The sequence below is a fragment of the Protopterus annectens genome, chromosome 14.part0, assembly GCF_019279795.1.
Source record: "Protopterus annectens isolate FY-2018-M chromosome 14.part0, PAN1.0, whole genome shotgun sequence".
NCBI classification, from domain to species: domain Eukaryota; kingdom Metazoa; phylum Chordata; order Ceratodontiformes; family Protopteridae; genus Protopterus; species Protopterus annectens.
Window position 1 is genome coordinate 1,162,729,297 of NC_056748.1, and position 19,305 is coordinate 1,162,748,601.

Consider the following 19,305-nt stretch of genomic DNA (forward strand, 5'->3'; position numbering starts at 1 on the left):
CTCTTTAAACACAACCTAGATCAATGGACGGGTGAACACAAATTCAGACATGAGGTGGCAGCCATATCCCTCTTGGACAAAGGAAGTCAGTATTAACTACCATAGACCCTTGCCTATGAGAACGTCACTCCCCTAACCACCACCAACTGGGGCAACTCAGGATAAAAACGGCGAGGCTTGTAAGTGCTCTAGGGCCATTAGCCAAGTAACCTTCTATGCACCTGTGAACATATACGCTGCAAACTTCATACACACCTGGCAATTTGATGCACTTTCTCAAAACCTAAATTGAAAAGGGAAATAAAGGAGGACAGTAATCAAGCACGAGTGTTGGCACCTTTAAACATCCTGTAGTCCATTAGTTTTACTTACCACTTTCTGAACTGTTCGAAAGAACTGAGATACATCTCGGATTGCATGGCCAAAGTTATCATAAATCTTTATAAAAGGTCGAATCCACAGAGAAAGATGAGCTATTGCATCTGTGTTTGTAAATCTGAAATTAAGCAATGACATTATCAGTCAAAAAAGAACAATGCAGAAAACAGACTTAGAATTTCTTTTAAACTTAAGTGGAATTGGTCTGCACAGCGTACAGCATTAAAATGCATTCTATCTTCTAAGACAAATTGGAACTGTGGTGGTGGTGCTGCGGTAGCGTTGTCGCTTCACAGTAAGATGCTGTCCAGTTCGATTCTCAGCTAGAGCGTCTTCTGCGTGGAGACATGTGTGAATGGGCACACCTTCGTTGAAGGTTGTGCGTCAGGGCTAGCAACTCTGTACGTAAAAATCTACTGCCAATCATTAGCGGACCGGAGTTCCGCTGTGGCAACCCCTAACTGGGAAAAGCCGAAAGACACAACAACAACTTCTAAGACAAATTGGACATTATAAAACAACTTGTAAACACAATGGGCACACACAAGTAGAAAGTTTTGAAATGAAGTTGAATTTCTCAAAGTCAAGGACTTAAGTCATTAAATAATGACAAACATTTGAGTTTCATAACATATCTTTTCAGAAAATGCATACCATTGTAAAACCTATAATTTTGGCAACTAAGTTTACAACAGCAATATTTAAAAATTGTCCCTAATTTTGGGCTTTGTCCTCCTATAATTTTTGCACAAAGACATTGAGAGGTATACTAATGCTGCGTATTCAAACTGTGGAATGTGAAATTATAGAGGTATTCACAGGGAGGCTGAAAAGCTAAAAGATTACTTTTTCATTTTTATGTTTCATTTAACTAGGTTAGTGAAATGGCTTAGTACCGAACCAACATGGTGAAAAGGAACACACTTTTTATTCAATATTATAAAACAGAGTCAGTAGGTTTGCGATACCCAAATCAAAATGCAAAAGCGCTCACTCTATTTTATAGCATTGAATAAAAAGTGGGTTCCTTTCAGCCGGGTTGGTTCAGTACTATTTCTTTATTTTTATGTTGGTTACAAGTTTTTAGAGCTGCACCTTTATCCATACAGACACACCTTTATCCAGGTCTTGATTTTTATTCTTTTAAAGTGAAATGGCTTGACTGGACCTTTTTCCAGGCATGACCTAGGCCCAAAGTGGTAAGGGTATAATACAATATAGAGTTCCTATTAGATCATCAACGGCGCATAATTTAAAATGTGTGTCCACCAATCTTAAAATAACGAAAACTGAAAACAGCAAAGGGGCTTATGAGCGATTTCTTTCTCTGTAAAAGAAATCGCTTGCCCTCCTCCGGTAGTTTGCTGTTTTGTAAACTGTAGTGCGATCTTGGAGTTGGTATATTTAGTTAGGGGGGGGGGGAAGCCCCCACTTTGTTTTGTGTCTAGTGATATTTTTTTTTTTGGACAAGCAATTTCATTCCCAGGGAAAGAAATCGTTCATATGTAGTTTTGCTGTTTTCAGTTTTCGTTTTTATGGGTTTGATGAAGACGCATTCGAAATTATGTGCCTTCGACGTTGTGATATACAATATATGTAAACATCTTACAGTAGCCAATCAGGCAATATGTTTTGCAGAGGTGGAAGGAAACTCCAGAATACTGAGAGAGCAAAGTGTGATCATGGTTCTTGAATTTACATGAAATTTTGCAGCTGAATTGCAGACCTCTTAAGCACAGCCTTCATGCTGCTTGAACTCATCTAGTAGTCATTTTTGAAGCTAAGGCGTTATATACATGCTATGTGATCTGAAATATATAGACTAATGATACAAAATCTAATGCACTCAAGGGAATATTTCAGAATGGTTGTTCATACAAGCATTGGAAGAGAAAATACTTTTAGATGATGGAAATTACAGCACCAGTCATTCTGCTAAGATGATGTGGGCACAAACAGAAACAGAGTAAGTTGCAACATTAGGTGTCACAGCTGTGCTGATACTGAAAAAAGCTACAATGGAAGGAAAATGGGAACATGGTAAAACACTTGCAGATGCTATGCCAAAAATGGAAAATTCCTGAGGATAAAAAAGGCAATGCACTGAGTAAACTAGAGAATGGAAATGGGACAGAAGATATAAGAAGGGAAGAAAAATTCTCAATACACCAAAATAAGAGAGACATGAAAAATGTGACCATTTAGCTTACAATGGCAGTGACAAAATGAAGCATGTTGCAAAACAAGAGGAAACTAAAGTGGATGAAAAAACAGGTGGCTAACAGACATCACGGTGATCCTGATTGGATGTAAATGGGAGAAGAAAATGGAATTAATATCAGAAACCCATTAGATCATGCGTATATAAACAAAATGATAAATTAAGTAGTACAAAACCCCTTGTATGAAAAGCTGAAAGCAAAAAGTGACAGTGGATATGGACAACTTGAGTAAGGATGCTGTTTGTTAAACAGGTGGCATTCTTTTAAGGGGATGGCTGCTAGCATCTACATTTGTATAGAAAATCAGAAAAAACGGTTTCTTACATGCAATTAGACACCATTTAAAAGACAGGGATATAAACAAGAAACTTGTTGGTAACAAGAGGATAAAGTAGACTAACGAGCATGTGGAAGCAAACAATTTGGCCACTGACAGAAATCTCAATTCAGCATTGGACATTATGTTTCAAAAAGAAATAGAGAAATGAAGATGTCAGGTGGTCACAGTGATATCCAGAATTCTATTTAGAGTATTTAAATGTATAGTATGAATAAAAGGACTGATGAAATAAACCACAGGCTACAGATTTCCACAAAAGAGGCTGATGAGAAATTTAAAGACAGCTGGCCCTTTTTTAGGCAAACTAAATTAACACTCTCTCTTGAAAGGATTTATTCCAACCCAGAGCACAGAAGGACACCACTCTTCTTTAAGATATCACTGTATATTTTTAGAGAATTTGTACAGAAATATCCTGTAAACACAAATCAATAACTGGACTACCAGGCTTTTTTTATGAAACCTAGAGGTATCTTCTGCAAAACAGAGCAGAAGTATGCTCTGCCAGAAAATAAATCCATCTCCAGCAATACTGAATTGTGCCTACAAGATCAAGACTCATGAATAAATCCCATAGTGCCGAAAAAAAATCCTGGGGAGGAAGAACCTTAAATTTATGTTAAAGATCATATTATGTTCAAAAGCTGAGCTCTCTTTTTTAACTCTAACATCTAGCAGCAAAAGAAATTTACACCCCCTGACACCCGGAGAAAGATCTTAGCTAGACAGTTTTTGCTTGAACTAACTTAATGAAAATGCAGTTCAATGTAATACTGCTTGTTAGTAGCCTAATTAAAATTTGTTATTCTAAGCATTTTAAGCTTTGGTCTTAGTACTTGTACTTCAGGTGAGTTACTTTACATTTAAGAATGTTCTTGTGGTCTACACTCTTGTGGGCAAACCCCTAAACAAAACCTTCTCTCCATAAATTCCTGCATACTATTGCTAGAATCTCCTTGTGTACTGACTGTGTGGGCTTCTCAAACAATCTGTAAATATAAAGCTGATTAGTTCATTTTTTGGCACTTTTTAAACTGTTCAGAGTTCTGCACTGTCAAAAGTTTTGCTTGACTAAATTATTAATAGATTTGCTGGCATTGTTTTCTGATACTCTGCCTCCATTTTTGATTTTTTCCTAATTTACTGCTTTCTGCAGTTGTTTTTAGTCTTTTTTTATTTAAATGCATTTATTTAAACGGTATTTGCTTTAATATTGCTACACACACACACACGTGTGCTAGCTTGCATTGCATTTGAATAGTTTTTACTGTTGTTTTAGCTGCTTTTCTATTAAAAGAAAGTCTAAGCTTCTTTCCTGCCTTTCCTATAACTAGTCTAGTCCAGATACATATTTGCTGTATCCAGGACTGTTTGTAAGCTTCTGAGCCCCCCAAGCGTTTTTATGTTGGAGGGTAGCCTTCTAATTTATCGGGGTGAGTGGTAAGCACTAGGTAGCCTATCTACCACAAGAGGAGTGGTTTCTGGCCCAGAAATTGTAGTTTACTGGCCTTTAGGCAGTTTTTCCATCCATTTCAACTTTTTGGTTTAAAAGGCCGCATTTGCGCAGGTTTGCACTTGTTTACAGGACAACTACAGGAAATCATGCATGTCTGCTCCACAATCCATTTTTCTCCCCTATCTAATGATCCCACTACTCAAAAATAACATTACCACACAAGGAATTTTCTCCATTTTTTATAGATTCTGATCGAGCAGCTATTAGTACTAGTAGCCATCTTCAATAAAACTTTAATCTCACACTTGCTTAAGCCTCCGACAATTCGCCCACCTTTCAGACTGCAGATTTCAGTTGAACATGCCCTCCTCTTCTCTTTTTGTCCAAGAAACTCCCACTCTATAATTATGTACACCCTCCTCTTCTCTTTTCACCCAGGAAATGCCCATTCTAAAATTATGCACGCCCTCATGCAGTCAATCACAGACTTCACCCCACCTTCCGATCTGCTTAAAACAGAAGCAGGAACTTCTGTTGTAGTTATCTGTTGCTGCATGTCTGTGTTTAAAGGACTTTACTACATATACAGACTCAGCATGTGCCAGAGTTCTCACAGTGTAAGACTTTCTATTTTGGAATTATTTTACTAAAATATCAGAAAGTCTAAATACTGTTTATGGCTCATCCTGCATTATTTTTCTGGATGAGTTGTCAGTGAACACAGTTATTTTACAGGAAAAGTGTTAGTGTGATTAGAGCAGTAGTGTTGCTGTGTATGTTTTATTCCACTAAAGTTGACCATGTATTAGAGTATGGATGTATGATGGTTGATTTATTTGCTATTTGATTTGCTGCAGTGCTGGGTTAAAGAAGACAAAGTATTTATACTGCTTTAAAAAAAGAAAGAAAAAAGCTTTTTGTGACTGCTGAGGGAATCTTTTCATCTTTCTGAGTGACTGACATCCTTGTCAAGGAATCACATTCTAGCTAGCACCACAAATCTGTTGATTTGTTTTTTTAAATTATTTTTCCTCAGAAAGTAGTTGCATTCAGAAAGATTCATTTCCAAACTGCACTGTGAAAGCTGATGGGCAATTATTAATTATGTTTTAAAATGTACTGCGGAATCATGGAGCTCAATTCCCTTATGTAGTATTTGAAATGGCACATAACTACATTATTGATGCTGATTCAGTATTACTGTTTCATGAGGTGCACTCTGTGTTGAAACTAGCTGATTTTGGTATAGAGTTAATTTGTGTATTAGTGCAGTGAGCTGCAAACAGACTTCATGATGTAGCCCTGTGTTTCTGTCCGACAACCTTGTATTTTTATAACTGCTTAAAATATTTGGCTTTATGCACATTTTTTCAGCATATTTGTAGACTCTTAACTAAAGATTAGTACTGCTTAGAATGCAAGTAGAATTATTTACGTGTTGAAACTGATGTTGCTTGATGCCCTCATAATGAACAGATTTTTCTACACTGATTACTTATGCTGAATCAATAGTACTTTTCTGATTTGCAATTCTTTGGTTAAACATATCCCTCTTGGAGGGACACACATCCTTATACAATGGGATAAAGCATTTAGGAGCAGCCTCTGTCCATTATTAGTAGAGAGTGCAGTCTAGGGGTAAATTTTATATTACCCATCTATATATCCAAGTTCTGCTTGAATATGGACAGGTCTGAGCGTTGTTTCATGTCACTGGCAAGACAGTTCCACAGCAGTAGTATCCTCTTTGAGATGCAAACTGTTTTGTTGATGTTACATTAGAGTTTTAAACCCCTGGAGCAAGTACTTTTGATGCCATTTGACTTGCTGATGTGCACTAGGTCCATCAATTCCAGGTCAGAGGATAGACACAGGACACCTCTTATAACATCTGTAAGACTGTAGTAGTCTGTGGATTTGTAAATGACTTGAGACATAACATTTCAAGACTACATGAAATGAGACATGGCTCTCTTGGAGTGTGTGTCAGTGGCCAATATGAGCCTAGCACTGACCATTGCTGTACCTTCTGCAAGGATAACGCCACAATACGAACACGTGATTGACTGTAATAACTAGCTTAGTTTCTGATTTTACTCCAAGGGGGTCAATACTTTTCTACAAGGAAGGATATGGTCAACAGACCATGCTGCTTTACCAGGAATGATCTGCACCCGTGTCTTCTAGGCCTTGGAATATTGGCTAAAACATTATCCTTTCCCACAGAGCATTTTTATGCAGTGAGAAATTGACAAACCTTCCAGTGTATCAAACTCATCATAATCATCATCAGCCCCCTTTTTCCTATTCTTCTACATGGGGTCGGGGGTATCACATTACCTGTTGCCAACTCTCGATTCAGTGTCACACTCCTGCCTACTTCAACATTCATGCCTGGCTCACACAGATCTTCATTCACACAATCCAGATCTTCTTTCACACAATCCATCCACCTCTTTCACTCCCTCTTATCTTATTCTTGTCTGTCCCAAATCTTCTTCACCAGATGCTTTTCTACACATGCACAGAGACCACCGTAATCTGTTCTCTTTGATCCTTTCTGCAATTGGAGCTACATTGGCTTCTGCTCTTATGGCCTCATTTCTTCGTCTGTCCCACAGTGTGCATCCTACCACCTTTCTCTGGCATTTCATTTCCATCACCTCTAGCTTCGTCAACTGTTCTGCTTTACTGCCCAGGTTTCTGTATCATACATTAGTACTGGTCACAACACTGTCCTGTACACCTTATTTTTCAGCTTATTTGCCATAATCTACACCTGATACTCTATACCAGTTGGCTGCAGCCCCTCTACTTTTAGTTTTGACCTCTTCATTCAGACAACCCTTCTCCTCAACCACCCCTCCCAGATACTTGAAGCTGTTTGCCTGTTCCACTATCTTCTCTTCTATCTTTATTCTCAGCTTCTTCTGATTTCTCCAATTTGCTGCCATTACCACCGTCTTAAATGTGCCTAGTTTCATCCCATGTGCCTCCAGATTTGCATTCCATTATCCTATCCTTTTCTGAAATTCTAGCTCAGAGTCTGCCTGTACTGCCACATCATCTACATACAGCAGCTTTGATGATTTGTCCCCTCTAACCTGTTTGCTAATGTAGTCCATCACCAGTATGAACAGCAGTGGCCTCAGAGCTGAACCCTGGTGTACACCCACTCCCATTAGGAACCCCTCTGTGAGGTCGAACACTGTTCATGCTTTAGTCATTGGGTCCTTGTACATAGTCTGTACTAATTCTACCAGTGTTTCTAGAACTTCAAACCACCGCAGTACTGCCCAGATCAGCTTACATGGGACATTGTAATATGTTTTCTCCAAGTCTAGGAATGCCCAGCTGGACTCTCTCCCCATCTCTAGCTTCTTCTCAAGTATCTGTCTCAGTGCAAACATCGGGTAAATTGTGCTGCATCCTGATCTGAATCTGCGTTTATGAATCACGCTCTCCAGAACTTTCATGCAGTGTGACAGGTTCATAGGTTTATAGGTAGGTACTAGGCTATCTGCCCGAAGGCATTTATCAGCCTAGCCAGAATGTGTTGGCTTTCGCCGCCCCCTTAAATTAGTTCCTTGTGCCTCTGTCCAGCAGAGCCACTGAAGTGATCCCCGGGGTAAACTTTGTTTCCCATCCACTCGTCAAGGTTTCTCTTGAAGAGTGTTAGCAAGGAGCTCTGCCTAATGTAGATTGGAATCTTGTTCCAAAGCATGGGAACTCTCTGGGACAGGAATCTATCCCTCCAGCACATTCTATTTATCGTTGTGGTGAGGATTAGAGCCCTAGAGCGTGAGGCTCGAGGGGATAAGATTTTCTTCAGGTGGAGCATGTCCATCAATTCTGGGTTGGACATGGCCTTGCATGTCAGGCAGAGATCACCTCAGAGTAGGTGGTATGCAACAGAGTACAGCTGGAGTTTCTTCAGTTGAGATGCATAGGGCATCTGAGGCCAGTGATCCTCTTGGTGAGGTACTTCTGTGGTCTTTCCAGCTGTTGCAGGTGTCTTGTAAGGTACATCCCAAATGGGGCGTTGGACTCTATGATGGGTCTGATGAATGATATGTAGAGGGGCAAAATAACCTCTTTTGATCTGGATGCAAATCCTTTTGTGATTAGGTCGGCCACATAGAAGGATTTTCTAACCACTTTGGCAATGTGATTATCAAAGGAGAGATTAATATCTACTTGGGTCCCCAGATCCCTTATTACGTTTTCCATATTTAGGAGACTACCACCTATGTGGTAGTTTGTGGGTACTTTGTTTTTTCCAAAGGGGGTGACTATGCACTTTTTGGCATTTAGCTTGAGGCCATGATTTTGACACCAGGTATCCATCTCAGTGAAACCCTTTTGGAGGATGTCTGTGTCAGCTGGAGAGTCAATTATAGCCCCTAATTTGCAGTCATCTGTGAACTTGGTCAGCCATAGTCCTCCTGTGCTTGCCTGTACCTCTAAGAAGTATATGCCAAACAGGAGGGATCCTAGGACTGAGCCCTAGGGAATGCCACTTGTAACCGGTTTAGAGTCAGACCTAGCTCCCGCAACTCTCACAAAGTGGGTTCCGTCTGTGAGCCAGTTGGCAACCCATCTTGTGACATAAGGGTTTATGTTCAGGCTGGTGAGCTTGTCTATAATACCAGAATGGGGAATGGTGTCGAAGGTGTTTGCGAGGCCTGGGTAGGCTGTGTGTACTACCTTTCTGTCTATGGCCTTGGTAACTGTCTCAAAGAAGTCCACCATGTTTAGGAGGCATGATCTGCCCTTAACAAAGCCGAACTGGGTAGGGTCCAGTGTTTGGAGGTTCCTAATGTCTCTGTTAATGAGTTCCATGATGATGATCTCCATAGCCTTGTAGACCAAGCTAGTCAGGCTTATAGGGCGATAGTTCCCGGGGTCTGTTGTGGCGGAATAACCGCTGCTGTGCGCCACTTTATAGGTAAGTAGCCTGTGGAGAGGCTGAGTTTGAACAGTGCGTTTGGGTGAGGGGTTAGTACGTCTTTGAGCTCCTGTACGATGCAGCCTGGGACACTGTCCAGTCCCACTGATGCTGTGTTTTTGGCTTTGGAGAGGACTGTTTTAACCTGAGTGTTTGTGATTTCAGGGGCTCTACATTCTTCTGGTATGGTTATGTGCCATTTTGGGGATGAAGTTTGCACTGAACCTGTCTGCCAGGATGTTGGCAATATCGGTCGGTTCAGTGTATTTTGTGCCATTCTGCACTAACTCCGAGCAGATCAGAGCATTGCCACTTAGATTCTTGACATAGCTAAAGAATGCCTTGTGGTTATCTTTGGAGTCCTTGGCAATTTTTCTTTCGAAGCTTGCCTTGGATGATTTTATGAGGGATCATTATTTCTTGCTGATACTGATCAAGGATGTCTTCCCTTCTTGGGATTTTACTCTCTTCTATACTAGTTTCCTCCTTCTACTGTATAGCTTGTTTATGGCAGGGGTCCACCAGAACAGTTTCCTTTTCTTGGAGGAGTGAGTCTTGGTTTTGCTTGGGTTAGCACAATCCATGCATTCTTGTAGGTGCCCGTAGAATGCATTAGTAAAGGATTTTGCAGCTTGGACAGCATTATCCTTTAGCACGGGGGCTTTGAAACTTTCCACCTCAGTCTTAAGTAACATGAAGTTTGCTTTTGAAAAGTTTTTCATGGTAGTTTCCTTGTCTGGGCATGGGGGAGAAATGTGGATAGGCAAAGAGATTTGTTTATGGTCAGATCTAACCAGCGAGGGGTTGACCTCCGGTGTGGAACACTGGTCGCCCATTTTGGTGATGGGGGTGTTGACCAGTTGATCCAGGGCGTTTTGAGTTTATAAATTCTAGGAAATGTTGGGCAAGGGAGTTAGTACTTGAGTAGTTCTCCCAGTTAATGTTTGGGTAATTGAAATCACCCAATATTAGGGTGTTTGGTAGGACCTTTATGTTTCCCAGTGTTTCCAGAAACGCGGAATGGGGGTCCTGGGACATGGTGGGTGATCTGCAGCAAGCTACAATTTGAATTGCAGTTTTGCCCATTGTTAGTTGCACATGGATGATCTCTGAAGCATCGTGCTGTGCCACTAACCTGGAGGTATGGGTATCCTTGATGAATATGGATACGCCCCCACCTTTTGTATTTCGGTCTGGGTTCTGTGGCCAAAATGTATGGTATGAGTTGTAGCCTGGTAGTCCTGGGGTGCTCTCTGGAGCCTTAAACTAGGTTTCTGTTTCTGCACAATATATCGATTTTCTCCATACTGAGGAGTGCCTCAAGTGTGTGCATTTTGAGGTTTAGACTTCTAGCACTGAGTAGCAGTGCCCTCAGTTTTTTGTTACTGTGCTATTAACGGCGGTGGGTTTGTCTTTTCAGCCTTGCCTAAAAAAGGGAGTTTGAGGCCTCTGTACTGCCCACAGTTGTGGATGTCCCCTTTGTTCTTGTACACTGGCATGAGTACGCTTATTTTCCAGTCATCTGGGATACTCCTTTCTCTCCACACTGCTATTAGTATCCACAGGAGCCATTTCTCCCCTGTCTCTCCCTATCATATCTGCTGTGACCTCATCTGAGCCTGCCTCCCTTGACTTCCTCTTCCTTAGTACTGCTCATACTTCTTCTAGGGTGGGCTCCTCCTCTTCTCTCATCATATGATGTTTCTGAGTCAGTACAGCTTCTGTGGGGTTTTCTTCATTCAGAAGATGCTGGAAATACTCCTTCCATCTGCCTTTGATGTCTTCATAGGTTCATAGGTTCATAGGTTAGTACTAAGCTAACTGCCCTTGCGAGCCATTTTAAGCTTAGCCAATTATCCCTTGTGAGACTCAAACCCTGCACCTTGTGTTTGTAAGGCAAACACCTTAACCATTAGGCCATCCTCCCAACCCTTGTGAACTAGTGAGCAGGTTGTTGTTGGCATCCCTTATGAAGGGAGTCTGACTATCTTCTTTATCTTTCTGTCTTTGCCTTGCAACCTGATATAGTTTCTTTGTGCCCCTTACTGAGCCACTTTCCAAACTGGAGGCTAAGCTCTCTCAACTCAGTACTGGCGTAACCAGTCAGGAGGAGAAGGAAACACACTCACGACAATTCCAGTCTCACATAGACCTATCACGACAGCAAACCAAACACATAAACAAACAAAAACATACTCGGAGGCTCCAAATAAAAATCTGCTAAAGCAGCAGAGACCTCCAAAGCAGACACCCAAGCAACCGCTACCCCCAAAACAAAACACATGCAACACATAGCTCACAAAGCCAGTGTGCCGAACAGTCACAGCCCTTAAGGCTAAACAACACACCTGATACACTTGTAATAGGTGACTATCGTCAGGCACACTGATGTCCCACTCACCAGGCTGAACAAGGAGAAGGTCACGGTGAGCTGCCTGTCGGGCGCTAGGATCAGCCACATAACACAAGCACTCAGGTCACTCCAAGGCAAGTGCAAATATGACTCAGTCATTGTCCATGCTGGTGTGAATGACCTGAGACGTACCTTCCTGGACTACATGAAAAGAGACATAGAGGAGCTCTCTGAGCATGTAGCCCAGGCCGGTATGACCCTGACCTTGAGTAGCATCTTACCCTCACCAAGAATGATGCCACAATATGAAGACAAGATGATCAAAGTCAACAATTGGCTTAAGTATTGATGTCATTCAAAGGGGATCCCAATGCCTGTCAGCCTGGGATGACATGCTCGACAAGCCACGATGCTTCACTAGGGACGGCTTGCACCTGTCACCCCTGGGCTTTCGGATATTGGCAAAGGCTCTTGCTACCGCCATAGTGTCTTTTTTAGGCAAAGCTCAAAAGACAAACCCACCTCCATAGGTATCACAAGGGATAAGAAACTAAGAGTAATGCTACTCAACGCCAGAAGTCTAAACCTCAAGATGCATGCACTCGAAACTCTCCTTAGCATGGAGAACATCGACATCTGTGCAGTAACAGAAACCTGGTTCAAGGCTCCCGAGAGCACCCCAGCACTACCAGATTATACCTCATACCATGCTTTTCGGCCCCGAAACTTGGACCGAACCACAAAAGGAGGGGGAGTATCAATATTCGTCAAAGACACACCTCCAGGTTGGTGGCACAGCACGAAGAATCAGAGACTATCCATGTGCAACTAACAGTGGGTAAAACTGCCTTCCAGTTTATAGCCTGCTACAGACCACCCTCCCAAACCCAGGAACGCCACTCGGCCTTCCTGAGAACACTGGAAAATATGAAGGTCTCTCCAAACACCATTATATTGGGCAACTTCAACTACCTAAACATAGACTGGGAATATTACTCTAGCTCCAACATCCTAGCCCAAACGTTCCTAGAATTTATAAAGTCAAATGCTATGGATCAACTTGTTACCACTTTCACAAGAGGGGAAAACATACTGGACCTGATCATCACCAACATGGGGACTCTATGCTCCTGACCAGAAGTGTATCCCTCACTGGTAAGATCAGACCATAAACTAATCTCACTGGATATTCACATCCCGACCCCACCCCCTGCCCAGAAAACCACAGTGAAAAACTTCTCTAAAGCAAATTTTACACTCCTCAGAACCAAGGTAGAATCCTTCAAAGCCCCCGGGCCTGTGGAAAATACGGCCCAGACTGCAGAATCCTTTATAAACGCATTCTATGAACACCTTCAGGAATGCATGGATCATGCAATCCCAAATAAAACCAAAACCCAATCCTCCAAAGGCAGATGTCCTGTCTGGTGGACCCCAGCCATAAACAAACTATACAACAGAATAGGAAGCTACTACATGATAGAGCAAAATCCCAAAAAGAGAAGGCATCTCTGATCAGTTTTAGCAAAAAACTATGGCCACTCATAAAATCGTCTAAGGCCAGCTTTGAGAGAAAAATTGCACAGGACACTAAGGATAATCACAAGGCTTTCTTTAGTTATGTTAGGAACCTGGGTGGGAATTCCCAGATATGCTCAGAATTAGTCCAAAATGACAAAAAATACACCAAACCCACAGACATTGCCAACATCCTAGCTGACAGGTTCAGCGCAAACTTCTCCCACCAAAAGGGCAAATATCTATCCCAGCAGAGTGCTGCCCCCCTGACATCTCAGATGCTCAGGTAAGAGCCGCCCTCTCCAAAGCAAAAAACACAGCATCAAATGGGACCAGACAGTGTCCCGGGCTGCGTCCTACATGAACTCCAAGAAGAGCTAAACCCAAACATAAAACTACTGTTCAATCTCAGCCTTACTGCAGGATATGTACCCAAAGAGTGGCGTACAGCAACAGTGGCCCCTCTCCACAAAGGTGGTGCCTCAACGGATCCTGGAAACTATCGCCCCATAAGCCTGACTACCTTGGTCTGCAAAGCTATGGAAAGGATCATCATGGACCTCATAAATAAAGATATTGGGGACCTACAGACACTGGATCCTACCCAGTTCAGCTTTGTAAGGGCAGATCCTGCCTCTTAAACCTGGTCGATTTCTTTGAAACAGTCACCAAGGCCATTTACGAGGGAAAGGTGGTCCACACAGCCTACATGGACCACGCAAAAGCCTTCGATACAATACCCCACTCGGGCATTATAGATAAGCTCACCAGCTTAAAAATAAACCCCTATGTCACTAGATGGGTTGAAAACTGGCTCAAGGACAGAACCCACATGGTTAGAATTGCTGGAGCCATGTCAGACTCCGAACCAGTTACAAGTGGTGTCCCACAAGGCTCAGTCCTGGGACCTCTCTTGTTCGGTATATATTTCTCGGAGGTACAAGCCAACATGGAAGGACTGTGGTTGACCAAGTTCGCAGATGACTGCAAACTGGGCGCCTTAATCGACTCTCCAGCCGACACAAGCATCCTCCAAAAGGGCCTCATAGAAACAGACAACTGGTGCCAGAGCCATGGCCTCAAGCTAAATGCCAAAAAGTATATAGTCATCCCCTTTGGCAAAAACAAAGTGCCCACAAATTACCACATAGGTGGTAATCCATTAAGTAAGAAGAAGTAATTAGGGACCTGGGAACCCAAGTTGATAGTAATCTCTCATTTGACAACCACGTGGCCAAAGTGGTTAGAAAAACATTTTATATAGCCCACCTAATCATGAAGGGATTCACATCTAGATCAGGGGAGGTCACCGTGCCTCTTTACTCATCCCTCATCAGGCCCATAATTGAGTACAATGCCCCTTTTGGGATGTACCTTACCAGACACCTGCAGCAACTGGAAAGACCCCAAAAGTACCTCACCAAGAGGATCAAAGGGCTCAAACAGATGCCATATGCTGCCTGGTTAAAGAAACTCCAGCTCTACTCAGTGGCATACCGCCTGCTCAGAGGCGATCTGTGCCTGACGTATAAAACCATGACCAACCCGGAATTAATGGACGTGCTGCACCTCAGAAAATCCAAATCCCATCGAGATACGCGCTCGAGAGACTTGAACCTCAGCACTGAAATAAATAGGACATGCTGGAGGGACAGATTCATAACCCAGAGGCTCCCGTCACTCTGGAATAAAATCCCAGCCCAGGTTAGGCAGAGACCCTCATTGACTCTCTTCAAGAGGAATCTTGATGAGTGGATGGGAGATTGTAGGTTTACCCCGGGTATCACTTCTGTATCACAGTTAGACAGAGGCACAGTATACTAACCTCGAAAAAGGGCATAGCAAAATTAATTTAAAATGGGTGGCGAAAGCCAAACACACTCTGACTAGGCTTATAAATGCCCTAGGGCAGATAGCATAGTATGAACCTATAAGATGGTACAGTGCCTCCGCTGCCCTATTCTTTGCTAATGCAACTTCTTTCTTAGCTTCTTTGTTAGCCAACCAGTAGTCCTTCCTAGCCTGGTCAGTCTTTTCTATCTTCCACTTCTTCCTGCACTCCTCCTTTCTTTTGATGATTTCCTGGACTTGGGAGTGTGTCAAAATCAACTCTAGAAAATCTGAAGCTGTTACTGCTAAATGGCAGGAGTCTAAACAAGAAACTCCACTCCCTCCAAGTTGTAATTACCTTAGATAATGCAGACATTTGTGCACTTTTCAAGACATAGGTTCATAGGTGTGTACTAGGCTAATAGCCCTGGAGCCTTTACAAGCCTAGCCCATAGGATTACCCTGGCAACGTGCCACCCAACCTTAGTTTCCAGTGCCTCTGTCGAACAGAGCCACTGGAGTGATCCCAGAGGTGAATTTCCCATCCACTCTTCAATATTTCTCTTGAAGAGGGCCAGTGAGGTGCTCTGTTTGACATGTATGGAAAGTCTATTCCATAGAATGGTCAGTCTCTGGGTTATGAACCTGTCCCTCCAGCACATTCTGTTGATTGTGGTAATGAGTTTGAGGTCTCTGGAGCATGTGGTGTGCAGAGATTAGGATTTCTTTAGATGTATCATTTCTAACAGAGCTGGGTCAGACATGGCTTTATAAGTCAAGCAGAGATCGCCTCTAAGTAGGCAATATGAAACAGAGCATAGTTGGATTTTTTTTGAGTCTGTCCATACAGGACAAGTGTTTAAGGCTTAGGATCCTCTTTTTGCAGCCTCTCCAGTTGTTGGCGGTGTCTTGTGAGGTACATGCCAAATGGGGCATTGTACTTGATGACTAGCCTAATGAGGGAAGAGAGCAGGGAGACAATGAACTCTTTCTTCCTGGATGTAAAACCCTTAGTAATGAGATGTGCCACATATGACTTTCTGACCACAGTGGCAGTGTGGTGGTCAAAACAGAGGTTTATGTCAACCTGTGCTCCCAGACCTCTTATAACGCCTTGTGTGTTCACTGCACTACCATCGATGTGGTAGGTCATGGGAACTGGGTTTTTCCCAAAGCGGATGACAACACATTTTGTGGCATGGAGCTTAAGGCCATGGTTCTGACACCAGCTGTTGGTCTTAGTGAGGCCTTTCTGTAGGCTGTCAACATGACTTGGGGAGTTAATAATGGCTCCCAACTTGCAATCGTCTGTGAACTTTGTCAGCCAGAGTCCCTATGTGTTGGACTGGACTTCTGAGAAGTAGACACCAAACAGGAGAGGAGCCAGGACCGATCCCTGTGGGACTCCACTTGTGACTGGTCTGCAGACTGACTTGGAGTCAGCTACTTTCACATTGTGGGGTTCTATCTGTGAGCCAGTTTGCAGTCCACATAGTGATATAGGGGTTGATGCCTACCTTAGTCAGTTTCTCTAGAACACAGCCAGGGATACTGTCAGGTCCCATAGAAGCTGTATTCTTGGCTTTGGACAGTGCTGTTTTAACCTGTGATGCAGTAATACTGGGTGCCTGGCAATCTGCTGGTATTGTTATTGGTCCTTTGGGGGGGGGGGGGGGGAGTCGGCACTGAATCTGCTGGCCAATATATTGGCAATATCTGCTGGCTCAGTATAGGAGGTACCATTGTGCAGTAGCTCACAGCAAATCTGGGTATTGCCGTGGAGGTTCTTTACATAACTACAGAAGGCCTTGTTGTTGTCTTTACCATCTGCAGCAATTCTGTTTTCATAGCTAGCTTCACAGGATTTCATGAGGGATCTCAACTTTTTGTTGAGGATGATAAGGGAAGTTTTTTCCAGTCTTGGGACTTCACCTTATTCTGCATCAGTTTCCTCTTGTTGTAGAGTTTGTCTATGGCAGGGGACCACCAGATTGGCTTCCTTTTTTTTTTGGAGGCGAGCATCTTGTTTCTATTGGGTATGGTGAGATCCATGCATTTGTGTACATGCCGTACGTGTTCGTACAGTGCATTGGTGTATGATTCGGCAGTCATGCAACTATTCTCCATTTGCATGGGTGCCGTGAAGTTAGCCACCTCTGTTCATAGGAGCCCAAAGTTAGCTTTGGAGAAGTTTTTTCATGGTGGTTACCTTTGTGTGGGGGTGGGTGGAAGGGATGTGGACTTCCAAGGTAATTAGTTTGTGGCTGGATCTAACCAGGGAGGAGATGATTATTGGTGTAGAGCAAAGGTCGCCCATGTTAGTAATGACCAGGTTCAAGGATGTTGCAGGAAAGGAGAGAACGAGCAGCTCTAAGGGGAAAAATTGAAGAGCAGACTTTCGCACCTGTCAGAAGCTTACTAACAGTCCAGAGAATACTCTGACAGTGCAGGGCTACAGTGCTTTTAACATATCTAAACAAGCTCCTGCACATTCAGGAACTAGGTATGAAAGTGCCTCAATATATATCAAAAACAGTCATGCCTCAAAGTTTTTCAAACAAGATGATGATTTTGAGCTTCTCCACATCCCATATTCTTGCAAGCTTAAGTCCCTGTCTATAACCATGAAATCCCATAGCACATCTTGATACTGAAGTCAGTCACCATTCAACAAAATACCATACTAGTAGGCTACTTCAATGACTCCCACTTTATGGTGGGATATTTAATGACATCAAATGTGCAGGCCTCCTGGATTTTGCCAGTACAAACACCTTGTAACAGACAGCCCAAGTGCCCACTAGGGGTGTGAACATGCTGGATCTGGTCCCCACTAATATGGGATAATGCTGCGGCCCTAGTGTAATGTCTTCTGTTCTAAGATTTGACCATAAAGCTATCTGATTTACAATAAAAATAAAACCTGGGACCATAGTTCACACTGTAATATGTTACAAGTATTCTAAGGTGAATTTCCTACCATTAAGTGATAACCTGCCAAATTTTCAAGTCCCTCCAATCCCTGCCACATTACTGACTATGCAGAATTGTTCACAAAGAACATGTACAACTATATTACCAGATGCTTATTTACAGCTGTGTTCTCCAGAAATAAACACAAACACTGAATCAAACCTTCCTAGTAGAATTCCAGTATCAATTGGTTGTATAGCAAAAAAAAGCAAGTTATGGCAAAAATTTGGAATTGCAATTCCCAACAGGAAAAAAAATCTTTTATATGAATCTAAAAAAGAAGCTCGGAGGACAAGTCAAATATACTAAGGCCAATTTGCTTTCCTTGGCTATGCCTGCAACCTCAAAGGAAGCATATGTGCACAGCTAATTTTAAGTGCAGCCACATACAGCTGAAAGGTATAGCAAATCTACTGGCTAACAAATTCATCTCCAATTCTATCCTTCTCTTTCTGTCTCCCACAGCCACCCCTCTGGCAATACCATCCAACTTATTCCCCACCCAACTATTACTAGAATACTTGTTTTTTGACACACTCTACAAGGACAAGAATACCATATCAGTGTACCCCACTAATATCCACAGATGTCTTCTAAATAGCATGAAGCACAAGATATCAGTATGACTTAAGTCAGTATTTAACTGTAACCTTCAGGTCTCCGTCAGGATTCATTTCATGTGAATGGAGAAATGTGGTGCTTATCTCTCTCCACAAGTGTGGTCCATTCACAGACCCTGCAAACTACAGACTCATTAGCCTGATGTAGTCTCGTATGCAAAGCAGTGGAAGGACTTCGCATTTAAATGTTTCTGCGGCATAGGTAATCTACAGGCAATAGATCCTACTCCATTTCTTTTTGAAGGGTCAATCATAACTTATCAACCAGGCGCACTTCCTCAAGAAGTCACCAAGGCAATGGAAGATAGGTTGACAGCAAAACACTGCATATTGCCTACCTTGGACTTAGCCAAGGCATTCAGTACAATCCCCCCACTGACCAAAATCAATTGGTACTTGCTTGTACACTCAAACCTGTCTCTACAATTTTACTACAGAAAATAAAGAATTAATATACTATGGTGGCTCTTGTAATCCCTGCAGCCTCTGCAAGGCAGTTAGCAGTGTTAATACCTAGCCATTCTAAAATTATAATTAATATGTTGTAGTTGGAAGTTATTAATGTTGAGCGGAATAGTTTGTTCTAGGTGCAGCTTGTTTACATAATGATCGTGGTACTCTGCAGTTGATACAGTGGAACATTTTACAGCACAGGAATAGGAATAGG

The 19,305-nt window shown here is 42.5% G+C and overlaps 1 protein-coding gene across 1 annotated transcript in view; it reads right to left on the reverse strand.

Annotated features, from left to right (window-relative positions):
• RTEL1 (regulator of telomere elongation helicase 1) overlaps positions 1-19,305 on the reverse strand; it is a gene marked incomplete in the record, with an annotated part of 4,697,248 nt that overhangs the window by 1,629,258 nt on the left and 3,048,685 nt on the right. Inside the window, 1 exon segment of the mRNA XM_044056976.1 lies at positions 373-496. Coding sequence (XP_043912911.1) covers positions 373-496 — 124 coding nt within the window.